At 37.8% G+C, this 27,132-nt stretch overlaps 1 protein-coding gene across 1 annotated transcript in view; it reads right to left on the reverse strand.

The window, feature by feature from the left end:
- The window catches only part of LOC132840256 (G patch domain-containing protein 8), a 117,188-nt gene extending 97,321 nt beyond the window's left edge, over nucleotides 1-19,867 (reverse strand). The window contains exon 1 of the mRNA XM_060861776.1: nucleotides 19,665-19,867. Coding sequence (XP_060717759.1) covers nucleotides 19,665-19,778 — 114 coding nt within the window. The 5' untranslated portion in view covers nucleotides 19,779-19,867. The remainder of the gene's footprint in view (nucleotides 1-19,664) is intronic.
- Between the last annotated feature and the right edge of the window lie 7,265 nt (nucleotides 19,868-27,132).

The raw sequence follows: 27,132 nt of genomic DNA on the forward strand, positions 1-27,132 counted from the left end.
TTACACCATCAGATCGAGTTTCCTTTCTAAACATATTCATCTTGGCTTGCAAAATCAACATGACACCAAAAAATGTGAAATCAAGTGAAGTAAAAATCAACCTACAGTGAAATGCCAACTGCAGCAGGAACATGAACGTGGCAGGAAAAGGAAGGAGAACAGATTAGAGCGAAGCATGTCTTGGCTCAGACATGCAACCGGTAGCGCTTGCTTTGACAGAGATGACCAACAAATAGGATTAAAATGTCTCATCACAGCACACTGTGACATCATTATTTCCACAGTCTTGTCAAAGACACTTCCTGTTTTCTTCAGTCCCACATGGCCACAAAATGTTCTCACACTTACTAATATGCAAACGTTATGTCCGACTCAAGGATAATAACATTATCACTAGATTATCAATGTTTATTTCTTCTAACATAACCTGTGCATATCTGGGGTTGTACTGTATTAGCCATTTTTTTCTATACTTCAAATTTTGCCAGCATTGTATAAAACCTTTATGTTTATCATAAAAAAGATTTTTTTTCTAACGCCATATGGTTATAAATAGTGTACGTCCCATTCGTATCCTATTCGTTCTCTTTAGTGTAGAATAGTCTTGTACCGATTTACAAAATAAAAGTCCACTTCACTGACTAATTTTAATATTCTATTTATTACTACTTTCACTTTTTTAGTTTTGTAGCTTTTCCTAGTTACTTTCCAATTATATCATTCATAAACCGAGTGCTAATTAGCATACCCATGATTTTTTTTTTTTAATTTTGAATTCCTTCCGAATGTTTTACAAGCATGAGTGTTAGCTGTAAACCATGAGACGTCTTCACAGGTTTCCCGTGATTATATCAGTTGGTTTTTTTACCCTCTGTCTCTTTTTACCAGTTCTGTGGCTAATCACAAAGCCTGCGTTGGCGTGATTTGCAATTTCTTTGTCTTAACAATGCTTCTGGGTCAAGCTTCTTTCTCAAAGATGGACCATTATTTCTCCCTTTAGAGGTCTGGATGTGACATCCTGCACTGTTGGTTTAGGCATTTATTTAGTTATTTATTTTGTTCAGCTAAATGTCTCATTAACAATTTTTTTTACAATTACTGCATAAAGAATTGATGCTACAGTATCTCTGATCTTTGCCATAACTGTTTAACAGCACAGAGAGTAAAATATGAATTATACAGCAGTAGTTTTATGTAGCTGGATGGTTTATATGTATCCTACTAATGAAATCCAACTCATGTTACTTGCCAACAGTGGTTTCTAAGTATAGGTTTCTCATTTAGAGTCAGCAGCTTCTCTTACTGTTTTGTGATCTTGTTGGAATATTTTAATAATTTTTTTGTTTTTTAAATGAATGCAGATATCAAGAATAGAACATTTGGTACAGTTAGTTCTCACAAAAGTCCTCATTATTCACATTGATCCACTGTGGAAAATTAAAACAAATCAAAACACACACACACACTTAGTTGGCTGTACCTATCCCTAATATAAAATAATTCATGTTTAATAATTTATCATGTTTTCATCACATCTAGAAAACCAATACAACTTATGAGTTCTTGAAATATTAATACCTCATTGCTATTCCTGCATTTACATTATGTATATTACATTTACAGCATTTGGCAGACATCGTTATTTAAAGTGACTTAAATGTATCACATTTATAAGTCTGAGTGCATGAGGGTTAAGGGCCGTGCCCAAGGGCCCAGCTTGATGGTGTTGGATTTGAACTCACAACCTTCTGATTTGTAGTTCAACAACTGAACTCCCACATCATTATGTGTACAACATGTAGTGCTAGAAGGTTTTCATCTATGATTTTGTTCTAACTTTGCTGGCATAAGCATTATAAGCATCCCACTAAGCATAAGATATAAATCAGCAAAGCCCCACGAAAATCTGAAGTTTTTCAGGTTTTAAAAATATGTCCTTTACCTATTGAACATGTTTGTACAGTAGCATACTCAGAAATATTTTTCTTACAACAAAATAACAATCTGATTGAATTTGATGTAATGGATGTTGTTAAATTTTAGATTTTAGAAAAACATGTCTTTTTATTTAAAAATATTTTTTTTGCTTTCCTTTTCACCTTCTTTAAAATTCCTCACTCTCTCTCATTTTCTACCGCTTATCCGAACTACCTCGGGTCACGGGGAGCCTGTGCTCAGGCGTCATCGGGCATCAAGGCAGGATACACCCTGGACGGAGTGCCAACCCAACGCAGGGCACACACACACTCTCATTCACTCACGCAATCACACACTACGGACAATTTTCCAGAGATGCCAATCAACCTACCATGCATGTCTTTGGACCGGGGGAGGAAACCGGAGTACCCGGAGGAAACCCCCGAGGCACGGGGAGAACATGCAAACTCCACACACACAAGGTGGAGGCGGGAATTCGAACCCCAAACCCTGGAGGTGTGAGGCGAACGTGCTAACCACTAAGCCACCGTGCCCCCTCTTTAAGATTCCTTTAGTAAATAATTCAATTAATGTTTTTGAGATATACATCTCCTTGCAGAATTCTCAAGTAGTTGAAATGCAATTTAATACAAAGTACAAAAAAAATGTAATTTACAACGTTCAGTAGTTTCAGCCACGGTAATGACAGTGGCTCACTATGCTTACTAGAGAAATCCCAGACCTGTCAGGTTCGACTGCTTGGTGATTCATCAGGCCAGATGCTGTGGCATTGCTAATGGATGGAATGGCAGAATGGTACGAATGGCACAGATGGGAGTAAGTGAATAGGCATGAGTTTAGAGTGGTACAGAGTATTGAAAAGTGATAATCAGTAGCTTAGCTAGTAGTTTTGAAAGAGACAAGATGTAAAATAAAATAGTCAAGTCATTTTTCATGTAGAGGTTCAAATAATATTTGAGTTAACTTTGGCGTGTCATGTTCTCTGTGATAGTCTCCAGGTTCCCTGTGACCCTGTGTGGGATAAATGGAAGAGAAAACATTGATGGATGGATGGATGGATTGTTGATTTGATGGATGAATTGATTTTGAATTTCAGGTAAAACTGCCAAATCTGCATGATAGGACCAAACCATTAGGTATTTAACCAATTAATCAAAATGTCCATATAGTTACAGACACATAAGTTTGTGGATAATTGCAGTGACAATGATATATAAGTGTGAGGGACCATATAACATCACAACCAGCCAAGTACTGAAAGTGTTATAAAAAAATAAGTTAATGTTAATATCTACATGTATAGAATTATATCTATTTACAGAATTATGCCTTAGTGTCCAATATTGTCCCACTGACCAAAATAGGTAGATAGAACTGCGTCAGTCATGATACAGAACCCTTGGCGCAGTGACAGTTGGGAGCCTTGCACAAGGGCCCAACCGTGGCAGCTTGGCTGTGCTGGGGCTTAAACCTCGATCTTCTAATCAACAACCCAGAGCCTTAACCACTTGAACCTCTGGTGCCCCTTTTAAAAGGTTTTAACCCTAAATCCTGTCTGACTGCATTAGCAATATAATGTGGGATCCGTCGTTATAGGCAATTAGACCCAGATGCAGGGATTCCAGTGCAAGCACCAGTGCAGCCAAATCTGAACCTACAGTACAATACACGCTTACAATGAGGCATAGACATAACTTAGTAATCTATAACCTGACATAACTTGGCAATCTATCTATAACATCATGAATAGCATGAAACATACTGAGATAAAATAGAAGCATGCTAACAACAAAGGTAACAGAACTCACAAATACAATAACAATGGTATGAACATATATAAGGCATCTAATTAAAGTCTACAAGGATCAGGTCCAATGGTGGGAAAAATGAGTCATGTAGCACCGCCCAAATAAACACAAAGCAAAGCATATGATACTAAAAACACCCACCAGCTCGCCCTCTGGTGGTCTGGCTCAGTGCCTTCTAAGCTCCTTATAATCACAGTCTTATTTTATTTTTACCCTTTAAATCATGCTAATTGTATAGATGTGTATACAGTACATGGGCTGATATTTCTGAGGACTCATCTTACTGTACCTCATGTCACATTTACACACACAAACATGTTCTTAGCATTGATACTGCAGAAGGTAATTAACAGCATTGTTCTTGGAAGTACAGATCATCGTAATGCACAGACAACCAACTTTCCATCCAATTTTCAACATTCAGAATGAAGAGAGGCAATCAGTACACACACACACCACACACACACACACACACAACACAACCACCCAATCTAAGATATTCAAATGTCATAAGTACATTTTAAAGCTACAATATAAATCAAAACATTCTTCTATTAAAGATTTGCACAGAATCATTAACAAATGACAAAATCTCTTTACACATCTCTCTATAAACAACATTAGGACACACACACAAATGATAAGGCACTTGCACTCAGACGATGTCATCAGAAGCTGCTCGAGGCTGTAAACAAGAGAAAATCAATTTATAATTAATTTATTAATTATAATGTCCACTCTGAATGCTGAATCTGACCACACATCTAAAGTAACAAACTGAATCACAAATACTGACCCTCTGTGTGTGTGTGTGTGTGTGTGTGTGTGTGTGTGTGTGTGTGTTATCCCTGTGATAAAAATATGCTTTGTATGGTTTGAGTTCAACAGTTTGCCTGAGGCAAAACAATAGCTGAAGAACACAAGTGAAGATTTTCAGACTTTGGTCACATAATATACAACAACACACAAACACACGTACACAGACACACACACACCATTCACTGGAGACTTGAGGAGTTTGCTCAGTGTAATCTTTTTGGCTTTTGCAACAAAGATCTTAAATCTGAGACCTGTGCTTTATTTGTTCAGTGATTCAATTTAAACGCACCAACGTTCATTTTGTGTGTGTGTGTGTGTGAGTGAGAGAAAGATATCTTTCCCTTATCTTATCCCTTATCTTTCTCCTTATTGTATGAACACCCAATCTATCTATCTATCCATTATAAACACTCCAGACAATCCAGAGATGCCAATCATCCTACATCACATGTCTTTGGACTGAGGAAGGAAACTGGAGAACCCCTAAGAAACCCCTGAAGCCCAGAAAAAACATTCAGAGCTCCATCCCTGGAGGTGTGATGAAAACAAGCTAACGCATACACTACCACACGCCTTTCATTCCAAGACATCACCTCATCAGTTAGGTTAAACCTAGAATATTGTATTTTACATTATACAGTACACAAGTCCTGCATCATTTTCTATGTATGTGCAATTATTATTTAGAAGTTATCTTATTAGGTTCCTACCATACGGATCTCTATTTACATGTTAACTCATCTGTTACTATGCTGACGAAGGGGTAAAGATCACTTACCACAAATTGTTCAGGGAAAAAAAATGAGTTATATTAACTAACGCATGAGAAATTCTGTTGGCTCTAATAAAGCATCAATACGAATGTATACACAGCGTTTAAAAAGCAAGAGCCTGATACTGAACACTCATGTTGGTGTCACCCACGCTGAAAACAAGTGAAAACTACCACCAAAACAAGTAATCAACTTGAAAGAAATGCCAACATTGAAACCAAAAATTATTCACGACTTCGCAATATTTAAACTAGAAATTCTATTTTCGGCTTAAAATTAAAAAATTAAATAAATCAGGATATTAGATGTGCAAAATAATAAGTCGGTATCATATCACACTGTTAAAACGTGTGCTAGTTTTTCTGTACTGATATAGTGGATTATTGCTCATGGAACTGAGAGCGTGCAGAATGGAAGCTCATGTCCATCAACACCGTTCGCCTTTTCGCTCAATATCCAGACTTCTGGGATGCAGCAACTACTGCAATTAAAAAAAAATTAGCATTTTTTCCCATTCTACTGAATTAGTATATGTAAAATATTCTAAACCTCATTTCATTCATATGATTACCTGCCATGCCAATGTTGTGTATTATCCTTTCGGGAAATGTGAACGTATGAAAAGCCATATACATGAGTTTGATCTTGTTCCACCCCTAAGTGACCCGTCAAATTAGCAACCGGAGCTTATAAACAGACGAAAAAAGTCAATAGATATTTATCGGATGTGGTTTTAAACACCAAGCGTTCATTTGGTGTCATGCTATGTACAGTAATTATATGTCTTTAACTGAGTTTAATCAATAAAATCCGTTACATTGATAATGGTTATAATAATAGGTGACGACGCCGTCGGTGCACATTTCACAAACTCTCTTACACGTGTGTGTGTGTGTAATTCTCTTACACCTGCTGTGCTCTCATCAGTCTCACACACACCTACGCAGCCTATAATTACAGTACACATCAACTGTGTTTCAGGAATACAGTTTAAAGATTGTGTACGTGTGGGTGAGTGTATATGCTCAGGGTCCAATCTGATCAGCATAATGAGAGGAGTACATAAAAAAAAAGCAGGTAATTATTTTTTGCTATCTTCTCATCATATCTCTCTCGTTCTGCTTGTCAGCTCCGGGATGAATACCGTTGAGTAAACAGAATTTAATATTAAAGATATGGCAGGCTTCACTTGTAGAAACCATGTGAATATGATAAAATGTGGAAACTTAGTCAGGGTAAACAAAGCTTGTCATTTGTTTCTGGTGTTTATTAAAAGTGAAATATTAATAAACTAATTTTATTAGATTCTTTTAAACCGTATAAATATTTCCCTTCATCCTCTTCTTCCTTTTCAGTATTTATCTGCTTGTGGGGACCAACACCTTTTTTTTTAGTTTTGTCAACTTGCTCAGTGCCATTAATTCAATTCAATTCAATTCAATTCAATTCAATTCAATTCAATTCAATTCAATTCAGTTTTATTTGTATAGCACTTTTAACAAAGGACATTGTCTCAGTGCAGCTTTACAGAAAAAAAAGTTTAATATTATACAAATATTAGTATTATACAAAAGTTCAAGATTAATATTAGACTAATAATTAAATTTTGTTTGTATATGTGTTATCTATCTATATAATGCATTATATGTATATAATGCGCAAGCCTGAGGTGACTGTGGTGAGTAAAAACCCCCTTAGATGGAAGAGGAAGAAACCATGAAAGGATCCAGACTCAAACGTGAACCTCATCCTCATTTGGGTGACACTGGAGGGTGTGAAATATATATATAAATTGTTATATACACTGGAGAGTGTTATTATGAATATTGTCCTTTCTACAGTCAGATACAGTCTGACAATTAGGAGACTAATCATTATACTGATGCCAGATGGATTTAGTTCTAGTTATATCACTGGTTAAGACATTGGATTTGTAATTGAAAGGATGTTAGGTCAAATTCCAGCACTACTCATCTGCCACTGTGGGGTATGTATACACCTAGCTTAGGGGTATAAGCAAAATAAATATGTCACTCTGTAAATGTAGCTCTATCTAAGGAGTGCAATGCGACAGTGCTTTATTTCTTTAATCCGTCCTAAAACTTCACAAAGTTCTACTTCTTCTTTCTCACTTCTTCATCTGTCCATTCAAACCTCAAAGAACTTATTACGCCCCTCCCCGATCTCGAGACTTCTTTGTTCTGGCATCTTGTGAGATGTCTGAACAGCTGATTCATACAATGTCTAAATACCTAAATGCCTAAATCTCTTCCCAAACCAAACCTAGCCAAAACAAGTTGTCTAAATTAACTTATTTTTAGACTGATCATATTCATAATCTGTGACCTAGTAAACCAGCGTCAAAGCACTTCTGTAAGTCAGTCAGGATAAGGGCATTTGTTAAATTTCAAATGAGCACAGATCAACTTTTAAAGCTTCAACATTTATCCTAATGTCATCATCTACATATCTACAGGGGTGTCCAGTCTTATCCAGAAAGAACAGCTGTGGGTGCAGGTTTTCATTCCAACCAAGCAGAAGCCTGAGAAAGCCACGGTCGACTGATTAAAACAAGGGAAATCAGTTGTGACCTTGGCTTGATTGGAATATAAACCTTTAGATAAGATTTGACACCACTGATCTACACGTCTTTGTAGCGTGCTAATTAGCCAAGCCTGTAACTCAATGCACTCTGAAATTTTGAGTCCAACCTTTGCTATCTGCACTACTAGAGTATTGGGAATTTTTATTTTGTTGATGTTGAATAGAAACCTCAGGAGCAATACACAGCCCTAAACAACAAATTAGCATCAGAATCACTAATAGCACCAGAAATATGTTTGGGAAGGAGATTCACGTTAGCTTGTGAGCTTTGCCATCTATATATTCATTCATTCATTCATTCATTTTCTACCGCTTATCCGAACTACCTCGGGTCACGGGGAGCCTGTGCCTATCTCAGGCGTCATCGGGCATCAAGGCAGGATACACCCTGGATGGAGTGCCAACCCATCGCAGGGCACACACACTCTCATTCACTCACGTAATCACACACTACGGACAATTTTCCAGAGATGCCAATCAACCTACCATGCATGTCTTTGGACCGGGGAGGAAACCGGAGTACCCAGAGGAAACCCCCGAGGCACGGGGAGAACATGCAAACTCCACACACACAAGGCGGAGGCGGGAATCGAACCCCCAACCCTGGAGGTGTGAGGCGAACGTGCTAACCACTAAGCCACCGTGCCCCCGCCATCTATATGTATATGTATATCTATATATCTTTGTATGCAAAGATGTTCTGCAGCTTTTCCACCATAAACCATTTGAGTACATTAATACAAATTAACATGCATTAACACAAACCATACCCCAACACAAATAGAAGTCGATATGCCCTTGTTTCCATCCTTGATGCACATAAAATCTCTACACAGAGACTTCGAAAATACATCCGAAAATCAGAGGCAGAATGGTGTTTGATTAACTGCACTGATGATCCATCTGCTTCTTATTAGGTGAATTTAAAGTGTTCTGCATTCACTAAGGACTGCTGAAGCATGCTCTTGATGACAGGGGAGCAATTAAAAGAGAAGTTCAACATCTTGGTAAGACGTTGGACAGCTATATACCAGCCGAAATTGTACTGATCGGATGGAACAATCCATCAGTTGGTGTTTGGTTGATGATGTTGGTAATGTAGAACGTTGATACTTTAAACTCTGCTTGAGGTTGGGAGTTCAAATCAAGTCAGGTCAAGTCAAGAAGTTTTTATTGGAAATTTCAACCATATATAGCTGACGCAGTACATAGTGATTTGAGACAACGTATCTCCAGGACCACGGTGCAACATAAAACAAAGACAGAGCTAAGGACTTAAGTAAGTCTTAGCCACATAAAGTTCATCTGTGCAACCTGGTGCAACAAGTGCGAGACTAAAAACGCCACATGATACAAAACACCGCAAGACAATACACAAAAGCAGTGTTGGTGGCTGGGAAGAATATAGTACTGTATATGATTGCTATTATTTTCACACTTTTCAGTGAGCTGTTGTGCAGAATAATTGGCACAGAGTCATCCTGATCACTCAGGAGAACTTTGTACTGATTAGTGAGAACTTTGTACTCATCAAACAGCTTGAGCCAGACTCATGCATACTAAGGTGTTAGATTATGATGTGGTAGTCTAGTGGTTAAGGTTGTGGACTGCCAAATGGAAGGTAGTGAGCTTGAATCCAAGGTCAACCAAACTGCCACCCCTGGGCAAGGCCCTTAACCCTCAACTGCTCAGTTGAATAAGATAAAGTGTAAGTTGCTCTGGATAAAGGTGTAAATGCTGTAAATGTAATATCCTACATTTCATAACATTTATATAACATATCCTACAATTTCGTAACATATCCTGAAATGTTTTTCAGCTAGTCCATTTGCAGGTTTCTTTTGATTTGCCATTGCCGTCGACATATTTGTAATATTTTAAGACATTTTGCCAGAATGTCAGTAGTGTTTGGTTGCAATGGCACTAAACACGTTGGCAAACAATCTCGGCTCACACCCTCGTTGCGAGCTTTGTCTATGACTTTAAACCATGAGAACCATATATCCAAATCACGTCAGCAAAATCAATGCCTCCTACAGCATACAAAATTTACTGGGCTTTCTCACTCAATGGGTCAAGCACCGAGCCCTGTGCTGTTCTTTTGATCTACGCCACACATGCTCTCGCCCACTTTTTAGGAATATGATGAAAGGTGAGTCATCATGACTCAGGATCAACATCGCACATATTTTCCCACATCTCAGCAGACTTGGACTTACAGCTTTTTGCCTGACCGAACTCTCAAATCTGCACTTTATACACTCCTACCCTATAACATCCCTCTCTATGTAGTTTGTGGACAGCCTGTGCTTTCTCTTTCTTACAGTCTGATCACGTCACTGCATTCGTATTCTCAACCACCTGAAGAACAGTCGCTCTTCTGTTTTTGTTTCCTTAAATGCTAATACCATATTTACTCCTGGCTTCCACCAAAGATCTAAATTCAGATGTCGTTTTAGTCACTGTTCCTTTTAAACACAGCCTGTTGAGCAGTCTTGGAGACTGAAACCCATGCCATCTGTAGCCTGATAATGAACCCACAGTCACAGAGATATTTTCTTCTCAACAGTTCGATCCAAAATCAAGCATGAGTAAGATGTTAAGATGTGAATTCCCACTCGCCGGCTAATTTCCCCCTTCCGGACTGCGACTACTCGCTGCGCTCTCTCTTGTATGTCAAACCAGAGGCTCTGATATTTTCTAGCCTGCTTGATATTTTCAGAAATCCATCATGTAGTGTGAACACTTTCAGGCACCGGTTTCGAGAACAGTGCTGAGAAACAGAGAAGAGAGGAAGAGGAAATCTAATTCTTCCTGTTTGTCATGCACAGCAGATCCCTGAAGCCATTTCAGTCTACTGTACTTGTGTGGGACGAAAATATAATAATGCTTCTGTAAGAACTTATTTGTCATACTTAAATATTTGAAAACTAAACACAACATGATTTCTTCCAGCGTACAGTATAACAGTAGATCATTTTTTTGTCTTGTACCTCCGGTTCTCTTTGCAGAACAGGCAATTTTTGCTGCCTGTATCTCCCAAAAGAATATTTCCATCACATTTTTTTATTTCTATATATTGACTTAAAAAAATTGACAAGTCAAGACAAGATAAGACATGTACAAATATATATATATTTAACAAAAACAAATAGACAACGGGGGTTTAGTAGTTAGCATGTTTGCCACACACCTCCAGGGTTGGGGGTTCGATTCCCGCCTCTGCCTTGTGTGTGTGGAGTTTGCATGTTCTCCCCATGCCTCGGGGGTTTCCTCCGGGTACTCCGGTTTCCTCCCCCGGTCCAAAGACATGCATGGTAGGTTGATTGGCATCTCTGGAAAATTGTCCGTAGTGTGTGATTGCGTGAGTGAATGAGAGTGTGTGTGTGCCCTGCGATGGGTTGGTACTCCGTCCAGGGTGTATCCTGCCTTGATGCCCGATGACGCCTGAGATAGGCACAGGCTCCCTGTGACCTGAGCATAGTTCGGATAAAGCGGTAGAAAATGAATGAATGAATGAATGAATGAATGAATAAAATAGACAACAGACATTTAATTGTAAACCCACTTTGGGTTAATTGTTCTAATGTTGTGAGAATAGATTTTCGTAAGCAGTGTCCCAAATACTAACCACTATCCACTTACACTATGCACTATGCACCCTACCATCTAGTGTATGCACTGGACACACTTTCTGCACGTATAAACCGTCAACCTTTTACGTCAACCGCACGTAATTCTACACTAACATTAATAAAATATGGTAAATGTTTTATAATGATGAAAAAACACATCACACACCACCAGAGTGGCTCATTCACTCACAGCTACTCACAGCTTCACCCCACTTCACTCACAGCTACGTAAGCAAAGCTGTGAACGTTGAGCACAGTCAGAGTATTTATAGTGCATAAGTTTGTAATTTGGGACGTATCATCGTTCATAAAATTTGCATACCTGTTCCCCAGTCCATACAGATTCATCAATTTTAGTCTATTCTATTTCAGGATGTTCATAGCATTCCCTTTTCTATTCATAGTCCTGCCTTTAAAGCTTACTTTCCAGCTCATCTCATATCTGATAAAACCTGGCACTTACATCATCGCTACATATCTTATGTTTTACCTGGGCTTTGTCTTTGTGCCTGAAATGAACTAAACATGACAGCAGAACATTCTTGAATTTCCCCATCAGTCTGGTCAAAGGGTTGGGGTGGTGAGGGTGGTGGGGGTTGGTGGCAGGGGCTGTAATAAAATCATCTGCCTTGTGAATATCCTGTGTAGCAGAACATCAGGTCATTTCCAAGAGAATTGAATGCTTAGTTTTCTATTTATTCCGTTATGATCTGTCGGAATGGCTCTGCTGTGACTGGAATTAGAAAATGAAATTGTGCTTTAGTCTACGTTCACAAAAAGTGTGCGACAAAATGATAGATGACCGTTCATCTTCTGGGTACATGCACAATGCACGAAGATCTGATTTCAGCAAAAACGGCAAGCCAGACTTCGTCTCATAAAACGAAATAAAAACAAAGACCGGTTGAGGTTTAACCTCCTCATCTTCATCCAGTCAGATGTTGTCTTCCTTTTTTCTTTTTTAGCCCGTCAGCCTTGACGTTTAACACGGTGTGTGTCTGAGATTCTTTTCTGCTTACCTTAGATGTTATAACCTTTGCTCTGCCCATTTATTGTAGTTTATTTGGCTGTCAGATGTTGTTTCTGTGATGTCCTAAATCATAGTGTGCTAATGCCATTGCAGCTAATGATTTTACATTTTGAGTCGAAATATTAGAATTTGTGGAGTTTTTGAACTGCTTCGTTTTCCACAGTCGCCACCACGGTTGTTGTAGCCTAGTGGTTAAAGTGTTGGGCCACTGATCAGATGGTTGTGAATTTGAGCCCCATGTCTGCCAAGCTGCCACTGCTGGGCCCCTGAGCCCCTGAGCAAGGCCCTTAACTGTCAATTGCACAGTTGTACAACATGTAAGTCACTGTGGATAAGGGTGTCTGCCAAATGTAGTAACTGTAAATGATCTGTCTTAATTTAGCTGCTTCGGGAGCGCAGATGCTGGTCTTGTAGACGTCCTGCACTTCACTATCTTCTACACACACATTCACTGATTTGCTCAGAGGTCATGGTGTGGATTGAGACATCATACAAGTAATAGTGCATTTAGATACATACACTTGGACCGTTCTAAATTAAATTGGCCCACTATAAGCGAGTGACCTAAACTCCATTTAACCCTCTTCCTCTTCCTCAGTGCCATTTGGCAGCACTTTGATGCCATTAGCAATCATTTCCTGTAATAATAATGGCTTTGGAAAGTTCAGACAAACTGCTTTTAAACATCTGAGAAAGAAAACCTTCTCATGTTCACTAGCACAAACAGATTGACTAAGCTTCCTCTTCACTCTCTCTTCCACTCAGTGCCATTCTGTCTTTCCCATTCTTTCTCTCTCTGAGTGCATAATTAGCATAAGTGGGGGCAATTACTGGTGTCCACTCTCTCTAAAAAGCTTTGAAAACCACATTTATTTTTACAGACCTGTCCTGTCCTTTTATATCTGTTCTTTTCCTTTCCTTTCCTTAGCTTTCCTTAGCTTTCCTTTCCTTTCCTTTCAGTTCCTTTCCTTTCTTTTCCTTTCCTTTCCTTTCCTTTCCTTTCCTTTCCTTTCCTTTCCTTTCCTTTCCTTTCCTGTCATTTTCTTTCCTTACATTTCCTTTCCTTACCTTTCCTTTTTTTCATTTCATTTTATTTTCTTTCTTTTCCTTTCCTTGCCTTTCCTCTTCTTTCCTTTCCTTTCCTCTCCTTCCCTTTCCTCCCCTTTCCTTTCCTCTACCTTCCTTTCCTTTCCTTTATTCTTTTTTCCTTTCCTTTCCTTTCCTTTCCTTTCCTTTCCTTTCCTTTCCTTTATTCTTTTTTCCTTTCCTTTCCTCTTTTTTTCATTCCCTTCCCTTTCCTTTCCTTTCCTTTCCTTTCATTTTCTTTCCTTACACTTCCTTTCCTTACCTTTCCTTTTTTTCATTTCATTTTCTCTTCTTTCTTTTCCTTTCCTTGCCTTTCCTCTTCTTTCCTTTCCTTTATTCCTTTCCTTTCCTTTCCTTTATTCTTTTTTCCTTTCCTTTCCTTTCCTTTCCTTTCCTTTCCTTTCCTTTATTCTTTTTTCCTTTCCTTTCTTTTCCTTTCCTTTCCTTTCCTTTCCTTTCCTTTCCTTTCCTGTCATTTTCTTTCCTTACACTTCCTTTCCTTACCTTTCCTTTTTTTCATTTCATTTTCTCTTCTTTCTTTTCCTTTCCTTGCCTTTCCTCTTCTTTCCTTTCCTTTATTCCTTTCCTTTCCTTTCCTTTATTCTTTTTTCCTTTCCTTTCCTTTCCTTTCCTCTTTTTTCATTCCCTTCCCTTTCCTTTATTCTTTTTCCCTTTCCTTTCCTTTCCTTTCCTTTCCTTTCCTTTCCTTTCCTTTCCTTTCTTTTATTGTTTTTCCCTTTCCTTTCCTTTCCTTTCCTTTCCTTTCCTTTCCTTTCCTTTCCTTTATTCTTTTTTCCTTTCCTTTCCTTTCCTTTCCTTTCCTTTCCTTTCATTTTCTCTTCCTTCCTTTCCTCTCTGAGTTCTTTCTAAAATGTATTGCAAAATTCAGAGTAAAAGCTTAGGTTGTTTCTTCTTCTTATTTATTAGTACATCTAAAAAAAGATTGAGGGATTCATTAGCCTACTTGTACATTTAGCGTTCTGACACCATGTTAACGTCAGGACCTCAGCACAAAGACTTTCAGACAGGCGACCTTAGAGGACAGCCGTGGCCTGGAGTGGAATATTAAACGCTTCATGCTCAGTTCTAGTGCAGATACAAAACAGCTGATCTCAGCGAGGCTGTTACTGCTAAGACACTTATTGAAAACAAGGAGATGAGTCTTATCAATTAGCGTCAATTAGCACACTGTGAAGAGAGTGAGCCAGTCAGACTCTCAATCTCCAGCTCGTTAAAAAAGAATGAACGTAAATAATAGCTCAAGACCACAGACGACACCATGCTGGCATTTTGGTTTGCGAAAAAAAAAAAAAAATTTATTTATTATTTTATTTATTATAAAATATGTTGTTATAGGAAACTATGTCCTTATTTTCACCTAATAACTCAAACCTCAAACGTTTATGAGATTTTGACTTTAAAAAATTTTCAAAATGTTCTTATTTCGACTTCATCATTCCAGATTAGGAAATTTTGACCTGAATACGTTTTTTTATTATTATTATTTGTTTATTTATTTGTTTGTTTCCCATGTTATATTTGTCACATTAGATTTATTTATTTTTCACATTTAGGAAAGTTTAAATTTTTTCCACACATAAAATTCACACATTATTTTATTTTTTCACATAGGGCTTTGCTTCTTTTTCATCACCCAGACACACACACACACACACACACACACACACACGCACACACACATAGACATATACATGTATGTGTGTGTATATACAACATATACATATAAAGTGTGTACTGAAAAGTGCACCCTCTGTTGCACATATGAGGAAGTTCAGCACCTGATGATCCATGATCCATGCATGTAGTGGATAAAGAGACACAGAATAAAGAGCAGAAATAGGTTTTTTCAAAGCTATAAAAATCCCAAGAGCACTATGTCTATTTTACAATCAGCTCCTCTGGGTTTATTGTGTGTATTATGCCTTCGGATCAATATGAGCAGTTTTGCAGCACTCGAGTAATATCCTCATGTGCAGTTTATTCATCGTGTGCTTTCAATACATCACAATAACACACTGAAAACTTAATATCATGACTAGATATTTCTGAAGTGCTGTTTATAAAGATTTAGCTTGACTTTTTTGTGATTTAGTGTCTGCAGAGTAACATGCAAAAATATTAATGAAGGAAGGAGATGAGTGTGTGTAAAATGTCACTTAGAATCCAGAGCTGCTTAGGAAGTACTTAGAGCTGGTGTGTGTGTGTGTGTGTATTCATGTTAGTTTGAGTCAAAGAGAACATGACACCCTGATTTAGGATGCGGCAAAACCCACATTTCAGAACAGCTGCTCTCAAATTACCCATCAAACTTGTCAGTAGATGGGCCAGCTCCGCCCCAGTCAACCTGTTACGACTGTCAATCCTATGGGACTAACACACACACACACATACACATACAAATGCCAGCAGTGCACATGCTCACACACATGCAGAGAGGTATAAACGCAATTTGCACGGTCTGAGCACATGCTACAGTATAATTTAAGAGAGATGAAGACGTCCACTGAAGTGAAAACGACGCCAGTGTGAGAACTGAATGACTTGCTCAGTAATAGGCACGTACACGGGTAAACACACACGCACACACATACAGGATATAGAACAAGAAATACTTAATTTGCTAGGAGAAAAAGCATTCAGCTAAATGTCAGAAATTTCATGTATAAATTGCTACCTTAGCGTTATAAGGTCATGTCTGGTTAAAGAATAAAAAATAGATCGAAAATGTACAAGGTCTTGATCAAGTCTTCAATATGATCTCCATTTCTTTTAAATGTAATTAAAATACTATTTATCTAACTTACTAAACACTAACATGTTGCTGTTTAACAGATAGAAACTGATCACTTGCCCCATTTAGCTCTATACAGTTATTATTGCTCTTAGTGCTATAACAGGTTCCCTCTAGGGTGTTTATTTTTTACTATTCAAGCTGATATGCATCTTGCTGATTTACGTCTTGTTGACTCTCAACTGTCTATTACAGGCTTTCACAAGTAACGTATAACAACTCCAAGGTGATACTGTAGCATGTCGGCTTCGTTTTGTTATGAATGTTTTTCCGTCTCACCGAAATCTCAAACCGTGACATTTTGGAGAGGTTTGTTTACTGATATTTTGTGCTAATTATATCATACCCGGACTAGAAGAAGAAAAGAGAGTAAAGTAGACCCTCTTCATATTTTACTCCTCTTTTCTTCCTGCATTATGCTTTTTTCCTCTGAGACAATGACATGGCAAGTGACTGTGGTCATGCCCTACTTTATAATATGGGACAAAAGCAGGCAGTCAAACAGAGACACACAGCGAGACCTGGACCATGCAGGACCTTGTGGAAAGTCTCTGTGGCTCAGACACACACACACCACACAAACACACACACACCACACACGCCAAATGCTGTAATTGTAGATGAGTCATTTACAACCTTATTATTACTCATCATCGTCATATTTATGTATTTATTTATTTGATTATTTATTTATTTCTCAGTCAAAAAAATTGCCACCCATAAGCCAAAGTGTGAAGTAGCTGCTAGCTGCTACCTTGTTATCTGTTTGTTTGTCCCCTTCTACGTCTGAATGAATCTACAGTATGACTAAAATAAAATTAAGTCAAAAACCGGCAACTTGTTTGTGTGTGTCACAGATTTACAGAAGCAACAATAAATCAATCATTTCTTGTTCTCCTTAACTGCTAGTTCAATAGAAATCTGAACCGTGATAATATCTGGTCTGAGACGGCAAGTTTAAGTAGCGGATTTCGAAGCTGTTGGATCGTCTCTCCTTTCACCTGTTTGTTGTTGCTGTGCTTTATTTACATCTCTAATGTTACACTATATTCTGAAATCATGTAATGGAAATCATAAGACAGGATTAATCTAATGGAGCGTTTTTTAAGATTTTATATTACGTTCTATTTGAGTATTTCTTGCTATGTTCTGACAAACAGTTAGCCATTCTAACATCTGGAAACATGAGCTGTTTTATATATTTGAGCACTTAACCCTCTACAGGTCTCTGCACAATTCCTTCACTTTCTGTTACTTCTAGCTCTCTTGATGCTTGCAAGTCCATGACAAAGACAACACATTGACAAAGAGCTACACTGGGGCCAGGTTTCAGTTTGTTTCTAACTGAATATAATCTAGATCTAAACAGTTCGAGTGCAATGCATAGAAAAATGTCTGTTGTCTTATAAAGGTATAAGAAGGTATAATCTTCTTCTGTAAAATACGAATATTATAAAATAGAATATTACTCTTTGTTTTTAAGACATATTCATAAATCTGTGCAATTAGTAAGACTAGTAAAGTGTGACTCAACCAGAGTGGCATATTAACGTTATCAGTGCTGATATAAAAACCAGCCTCGAAAAATCAGGATAAACAAAGATACAGTATAATGAAATTGTAGAAACGTTGTACTACACACAGAAATGTTTGTGTGCTTGTTTATTCATTATTCAAATATTTTACAGTGAACTGACTGCTTCTAAATGTCATTACCAAAATGCATTCCTCTTATTTTAGATCTCAGATTTTTCTTTTTTTTTTATTAATCCTAGACAGAAAATTGAGTTTTTATAATCGATAAAGAACAAACACATTTTAAGCCGTGTTCATGTCGGTGCATTCGATTTTTGCCATTTATTATATTTAGACTGCCCACACCAGCATTTGGTGTTACAATCATTGCTAACAATTACATTTTCCAGCCAAGCACTTTGACACTTACTGTTCAGTCTGAAACCAAAGCAAATCATCTTCTTTGTGTGTTGATACTAATCTATTTTGCACCACTGAAAAAACGGCAGCATAACTGATAACCAGTGTTAACCTGCATGGATCAGCAGGGAGTAAAATCTTTAATATGTTGTATATTGATCATCCGTGTACCTCTGTGTCATTGCTTCTTTTCCTTTTAAATTCCATCCTCTATAATCTATAATATTACACAAGTTACACTATTCATATTACATGCAACATATATCAATGTGTGCGTGTGTGTATGTGTGTGTGACTTGGCATGACTTATTAATTACAAGGTAATTACATCACAACGTACAGTACCAAAACTCTCCGTAAATTCAGTCTGCTCTAAAAAAAAATTGCGATTTCACACTGAAATTTTTAACAGAGTATTTAAGATTCATTTGGGTTTCAAGAATCCATGCCAAGTTCCCAGAGACACTTTTAAGATTCATATACTTATAAAAAATTTGTTGCTAGAACACAATAAATAGACAGTTGTTAGTTATTTCACAGTGTTCAAGGTTTATGTATAATGCAATATAATGAAGCTATATAATGAATAAGAAATGCTGAAAGGGGAGTAATTAGTTTTTTTTTTAGTATGCTTTGGTTGTTTTATTGAAGTCTTTGATTGCTTATTTGATTAGGCATCGCCCCTACTTATGAAGCATTTAAACATGTGGAAGCAAATTTCCCTGTGTGTGTGTGTGTGTGTGTGTGTGTGTGTGTGTGTGTGTGTGTGTGTGTGTGTGTGTGTGTGTGTGTTTAAGGGTTATAAACCTTTAAATGATCTTCTAGGAACCGTTCGTTGTCGTGTTTAGTCTAAACAGAGAGAAAACGATTTGTATATCAAAGCGCTCAGAGGATTTACTTTCTACAAAGCACCTACACAAACAAACGCAGCACAGAACAGCTGAGAAAGTGAAATAAGAGAAGGAGGCATGCGCCACTTGCTGATCATTAAAGGTACCGTTATGCCCATAATCACATTTGGAGCTTAGGGATAATTATATTTATTAGAAATCACCTTGCATAGGGAAGCTTTAAATGGTAGAAAAAATACTAATAAGAAATCACAACAATACCACGTGCCTCTAAATTGCACAGTTTGTTTTCTCTTTCTTGAAAGTCATGAAGGTGCAACCGCAAGGCGCGCGTGCAGTAAGTGTCTAAGTGTGGAAGTAAGGTCAGAATTACCGGGGATTCTGCGCCGCCGCTCGCGCACAGCGGACCGCGGAAAACTCCCTTGATACTCCGGAGGTGTCCGTTGCTGAGGTGCGTAGAGCTAATCACCAGGTAGTAGCACGCCATCCGCTCTCTTGCCCATGAGCTTCAGAGCAACAGTGTTAGATAGTACTGGGCAGTTAGAGGACTGTATCGTCCACGAGACCAAGATGAGTTCGGTGATGCAGGGACAGAAGCGCGCGCAGGGTGAACGCAGCGACTTTTATTTCAAATGCGAGCTGGAACTCTTGTTTTTCCTCCTCCTCCTCTTCCTGCTCCTCCTCCTCTTTTTCTGCTTCTGTCTCCTCTTCTTCCCTGAGGTGAACACAAACTCTCTCTCTCTCTCTCTCTCTCTCTCTCTCTCTCCTCCTCTCTCACTCTCTCTCTCTCTCTCTCTCTCTCTCTCTCTCTCTCTCTCTCTCTCTCTCCTCCTCTCTCTCTCTCTCCCCTCCTCTCTCTCTCTCTCTCTCTCTCTCTCTCTCTCTCTCTCTCTCTCTCCCTCTCTCTCCAGATGTACCAGTCAATGTTTGTCAGGCTGCAAATTTGGGATTAAATTTATTCACAAAACTGATGACGCAGGGAACTCTTGGATCTTGATTCTGACCAGATCCAAGCGTTAACTGCGGGAGCCCGGAATTCATTTGTATTTATGACTGGAAAAGAAAAAGAAAGAAAGAAAAGAAAATGCAGATTCCAGTGTGCAGTTCGCTCGAGCATTTGCAGTTTTCATAGGATGATGTGTCGTTTCCTAACACCGCAGGAAGTTCCGTCGTGCGCAAAATGAAATGCAGGGTGTCTTGCTCATTTTCGCTTTTTCCCCCCAATGATTTTCAATGGCAACCGCCATGCGTCTCTCTCTCTCTCTCTCTCTCTCTCTCTCTCTTTCTCTCTCTCTCTCTCTCTCTCTGTTGTTAAAGAGGGACCAAAAGCCAATACATGTCACTTGACACTGCAGTTTCAGTACTAGAAAATGAGTCAACATCAAATTTTTACCATAAAAAATAACATAAAAAATGAACACCTTTATGATAAGACTCATGTGTGTTCATGACTTTATATGCGGTTTATATGCAAATTGTAGATATTTCAAAACCTCGTGCAGTTAAAATCGGATAGGTTTCATCACGGTTGCTGTCCACAGCATGTGGTGCTGAACCGCCAAAACGCTACACCGAACACGCTTAAGGAAAAAGACTGCACATGACTTGTAGAACCGAGAGCAAACGCTTAACCCTCATGTTCCTTTTATCACTTAACAGTTTCTCCCCAAATGTCCCAAGGCCATCAGACTGGATATTTTGCAATATATTCTTTGTCTGAAACATTAGCAAGATAACCTGATTTGTTAAAGGTATACATAATACCCCCACATGCATGTGCAATTTGTAAAAATAAATTAATAATAATAAATAGGTAAAAGTGGCCCTGCGATGGGTTGGCACTCCGTCCAGGGTGTATCCTGCCTTGATGCCTGATGACGCCTGAGATAGGCACAGGCTCCCCGTGACCCGAGGTAGTTTGGATAAGTGGTAGAAAATGAGTGAGTGAGTGAGTGAGTGAGAGGTAAAAGTGGCAAGGTGGGTCAGCCAGTAGCGATACCACCTCACAGATTCAGCTTTCCTTGATCAATACAAAAATGAGGTTACTGTCTTTGTGAACTTTCTGTGCACGTCCAGTTTCCTGCCAGTATTATGCTATGACAAATCCTGAATAAAAACTACATAAAAAATCATTCAGATAGATCCTGATAGATAGATAGATAGATAGATAGATAGATAGCATATTGTGAAATACTAATTACTGCAAAATCTGAGCTTGTAAGTTAATGACCTATAAATACATAAGAGCAACCTTTCACAAGAAATCACCTGGCTGAACACAACTTTGCCACAGTTATTTTTTTATTTTTTATTTTTTTAATAAACCACTCCTATAATCTCATGGTTATTTTCTTGTATGAAAGTCGATTTTAAAATATTCATCACAATGCAGGTTCTATTTTTTTATTCATTTATATAGATAGTAATCAATCTGTGCAAACTTCATTTCACCCAGTCTATAAATCTTATAGAGTGAGCATGTCATTGAAGGGCTAGTAACAAATTATTGAAACTGATCTGCTGTCCATATTATACATGTAATACTACTCTGGGAAATAATGATTGAAGATTCTTTATTAACCACAACATCCAAATAAGCACAGTGCAATTAAGTTGCTTCAAAGACATTAATGGATGTGTTGTATTCTGTTTAATAGAAGATCTTGTTACATGGTCTATATCTGAGAATGTCAGGCATTTTAGGGAAATGCAAGAACACATTAAATAAATTCAAACAAATCAATTCAAAAGAAATCCTTTCACCATTTTTTATTCTTTAGGATTATACTATATGTCTGTATGTCTGTCTGCATGTCTGTATGTCTTTCATATTAAGAATGAGCAAATTGTCCACATTTTTGTATGCTTTCTTGGTCCTTGAAGAAGTAGTTTTTTATACTGAAGGATTAGCAGTTAGGTTTTTAAACTGAATGCTTTGATTACTTCTTTGATAAGGCATCCTCCCAAGGGTGCTTTACTTATGAAGCATTTAAAAATGGGGAAATAAATTTCCCAATGGGTGTGTGTGCATGCGTGTGTGTGTGTGTGTGTGTGTGTGTGTGTGTGTGTGTGTGTGTGTGTGTGTGTGTGTGTGTGTGTGTGTGTGTGTGAGTGTGTGTGTGAGTGTGTGTTGGGGCACTTTTTCACTGCTTTAATTAAGTAATTTAACACAAAAAAGCAAAATCAATAGACAAATAAAGTGTCTCTTAGTTTGTTTAATCACATTTTATTGTTTACCAACTGCTATGGAAAGAAATAAAATATTTCGAAAATTTTCCATTTCAGGCAGCAGATACGGTGACAGTTGAAGTGAATGGTTTTTATTAACCATACAAAGAACAGCTCATCAAAGAGCAAAGTAAAGAACACAAATTGAGAAAACTGAAATGGGTCCAGAAATAGGTGATGTGTGGGTACAAGGTGATGATATGGAGAAGGATGACCAAAGAAGAATGGGTTCTTCTTTTAGTTCTTACAGCATAGCTGGGCTGTTGTGGGAAAGAGTGTGTCTGCTTTACTCCTTTTGGAACATGTTTGGAATAAGATTGTAAACCGTTACTGGGTGAAAAACAGGGCTTACCCAGCTTGGTGAAAGTTAGATATTCGAAGTTCTAATGATCAGTGAATTTGATAAACAGGTGCTTTTAGCAGATCTCTCTTCACCATGTTACATTGGCTATTGTCAATTTTACGAAGGAAAAATTATTGTCTTTTAATCTGTGGAACATTTGTTTCACATGGTCAAAAATTTAATAGTTTAAAATGCCATCTATATATTTAATTAGAAATTTTCCCAAAATGTCTCTGAAGACATCATTTTGGAATACATAAATACTGAGGGTGTGAAATTGACCCCAACTGGCATGATGCATTACTCATGGTGGCCAGAGGTGATGCTAAAGTCTTGTATTCATCTTGCTCCCTGATGTGAACCACAATGTATGTAGTGCACAAATTTAGTTTGGTGAGTATTTAAAGCTGTTCAAGGCAGAATGGACTAAAGTCCACAGAGAATACAAGATGGTGTTTAGAAGCTTCAATAGTCAATACATAGTCTGAGTTTGAGTCCCCCTTCTATCTTTTCAACAAAACAATTTGTGACTGAGAGTGGACATATGCAATTCCTGGGGGTCATTGGCCCAGGGATGAATTTGAGAGCATGGTTGATGGTGAGACAGTAAGATACACAAGTGTTAAATACATTGGGATATTCCTGATATTACAGTGGGACTGCCATATGGGATGTTGTTGCAGGGATTTCAATGGAGGTGAATGTGTTTAGGACTACTGCTATGTAAAAACATGATGCGAAGCATTGAGCAGCTATTGATCTCTGTCTCTGTCAAGAAAATATAAGGGTTATGTTTTTTGCATCTAAGGAAACCCAAGTACACATAAGCACATCTAAGGAAACAAAGGACAACTGGGCACTAGAATACTCATAGTTGATGGTGATTAACAAGGAGATTCATGGAGAAGAGCGCTGATGACGTTGAGACAGTTTGGTGCTGTGTGTGATGAAAGCTTTCTCCAAAGCTTTTCCGTCGAGGGTTCGGATGTTAAAGGGATATTGGAGAGGTTTTGGTGAAATAAAGTTTCCTGCTATGCCTGAGTCAATCAAGGCAAAATAAGTTGTTAAGCCTGATGGACGATGGAGCCTGTTTGCGATGGATGTTGAGCTGGACAAAATAAACACTGATAAGTGCAGTCCAGCTTTCCTTTGTTGCTCAATTTCAGGAGCTGTGAGTTTGGCTTGGTCAATGTGTATCCTTTAGCCCAGACTGGCATCATTTAAGATATTCTTGATCACTCTTTGGTTCGGACAGTTGCAAAGCAGATGATTGCACTTTGATAGAAACCAGGGGGCTGGGTTGGGCTGGATTTTGTCCTTGGTGATTGGTGTCTTCTATCCTCTGACAGTAGATAGTGTTCTGAACATCAGGCCATATTCAGCAGCTCCTCTATTTCCCTGTCACTGTCAGAAGTTGTTCTCCAATTTCTTTACCTTCAACAACATGAATTACTTGATAAATTATTCACAGGATGAAGTGTGCTCTCCACCCTGGTTCCATACTGTGGTTACCCAGGTTAGCACTTTGTCTCTGAGAAGATTGATGGGTCACCTTACATTGTTCTGAAACTCGTTCATGTTCAAAGTAGAACAAAGAGCCCTGGAGCATTAATCATTACATTGAGCAGGGCTATCTGAATACTTTTCAAAGTTATTTGCGTGTTGGTGCAGGTTCGGCATTGAGCATGACATCAGTATTCAGGTGAACTCATGCGATAGAGGTTGTTGGTTGTTTGTAGTTGATAGTTCATTCTGGGAAATGGAGTTTGATTATTAATTCTGTGTTTCTGTGTCAGCCAGCTAGCTAATCTGTAAGCATACTTTATGCATATTATATGGAAGTGATGAATTTTAGAATAGTAAATATAGGTTCTTGTATATAATAAGATGAGTTTTTTCTCTTCTTACTTGTATATTTTATGTTCAGATCGTTTTCAGTGGAATTTATGATTAACCAAAGGTAATTATTGGGTGCTGCTAATATGCAAATAAATACCAGCATCCAAACAAAATGCATAAGCCCAATGATTGTCAGGACTCTGCCCGGACTTTGGCCATGTGCCTTTTGTTTATGTTTCTGGTTCACGTGTCTGCCCCGCCCTTGTCTTTTCCTCCCCACCTCTGCACACCTGCCCCTTATGTCTAAATAATTATTTGTACTATTTAGTTGAGCCGTGTTGCCTTGTGCAGGAATCCGCTGTTGTCCTTGTCTGCTGTTGTCTACGTCTGTTGTCTTTGTCCTGTTTCGTGGTCCTTTAGTTAATAAACCCTGTTTTTGTTAAGCTGTCCTGCATTTGGGTCCATTTTCATCCCACGTCCGTGACAATGATTGCTTATTAAAATTAACCCATAAGGCAATAAAAGAAAATAATAATGGTGGTGCAGACTCAAACCTAAATACCTAGATTTTTGTGGAATTTATTAACTACTCACACTCAGATAATAATGGGACTGTAAATGAGTACTTTATTAAAAGCAGGATCTCTTGGAGGTTAAAGTCGTAAAGTTGTTAAGCTTATAGATTAAACACTCATAGACGGTGCTCGTATTAACTATAAAACTAAATATATGTGATGTGCTACAGATGTATAATTAAAGAGGTAAAGACTTTGGCTTTTTCCAAAAGAGATTAAATCTAGATCATGCCGGTGTTCCAGAAATAAACATTTCTAGCATTTCTTGGTTGACTTACATGTTTTTTTAGTATATATTTTTTAGTTTTTTTTAGCAGTATATATATTATCTATGTATATGGTATCATTCTGTCCCCTCTTTATATGCTAATCCTTATTAGGTTTTTACAATTAATTCCTATGTAGGTGTGTGATACATTATTTATACTAGTTTCCTAGATCTAGTGATTTCTAATATTTGCCAAGTTATCCTGTTTTATATATTTATTTATTTATTTTTTTAGGTGACAGTGTCACATTGGGTAGTGTTTCTCCCTTCTTGGATCAATTCTGAACATTTATCTGTGTGGTGTTTCACATGTTCAGTTCAATTCAATCCAATCCAATTTTATTTGAGCATTTAACAATAGACATTATCTCAAAGCAGCTTTACAGAACATAAGAAATATAGTTCAAAAAGTTTAACATTATACTGTACAAAGATTAATATTAAACAAAAATTCAAGATCAATATAAGACTTATATTTAAATGTCTTTGTATTTATCCACAATGAACAAGCCTGAGGTGACTGAAGCGACTGTGGTAGGGATAAACTCTATTAGATGGAAAAGGAAGAAACCTTGAGAGGAACCAGACTCAAAAGTGAACCTCATCCTCATTTGGGTGACGCTGGAGGGTGCGATTATAAATATACAGTCTGACAATTGTGTATTGATGATGAGGTTGTCCTCAAAGACCACACATCTCCTCTTGAATAATTCATTAGGCAGAGTCCAACTGGAGCTGGTACATCACTATGTACCTCAGGATCCCCAAAGGGTTGGCCTCATCTCAATGATGGTCCAAACTCTTCATGACGCGAAATATAACTAGAGCTTCTGGTTACTAGAGAAACTAGAGAACTAAAGAAACTGTTCTCCTGGTGTATTTGTGTATGTTCTCAAGGTTCTTTAGTTTCCACCCAATTCTCAAATTCATGCTAATATTTGGGTTTTTGGAAGTCAGTCTATTGGCTATGACAAATTTGCCTCTGTTTGAATGTGTGTGCACTGGGATATACTGGCATGTCAGGAATACATGTTTATTAGGGATATACAGCAATTTCATGCTGGTGACAGAACACGATTTGCTAATCAAACAGTGGAATAATGCAGAAACATAAATATAAAAATATTTCAAAAAAGAATAAAGGTCAATAAACTCACATGATTCACCAATAAGCTTAGATAGCATGAACTTAGCCATAAAACTTAACATCATACAGTGCTGCTAAAGGAGAATGACTAACAACTTCTGACAAAGACCAAATATAACAGAAAGGACTTGGCTAATAGACTCTCTCCTGGTCCTCTGAGCTGTTTTTATAGAATTACTGAGACATCCTGAGACTTCACGGAGTCACATCACGTCACTAAAATAAGCTTTGCCCTGTTCACAGATTCACACATGACACATCAAATGATCAAATGAAGCTTCCTAAGGCAATGAAATCATCTGTAACAAACCGTACTTGACATGTCTATTATGTTATTATTCATTATTATTCAGACCAAGTTAGACAAATGTTACTGTTTAGCTCTGGACAGCTACTATCGAAAAACCTATGTGATTTTTGTCTAATAAAAGTACAAACACA

This window comes from Tachysurus vachellii, chromosome 25 (genome assembly GCF_030014155.1).
Source record: "Tachysurus vachellii isolate PV-2020 chromosome 25, HZAU_Pvac_v1, whole genome shotgun sequence".
In the NCBI taxonomy this organism is placed as follows: Eukaryota; Metazoa; Chordata; class Actinopteri; order Siluriformes; family Bagridae; genus Tachysurus; species Tachysurus vachellii.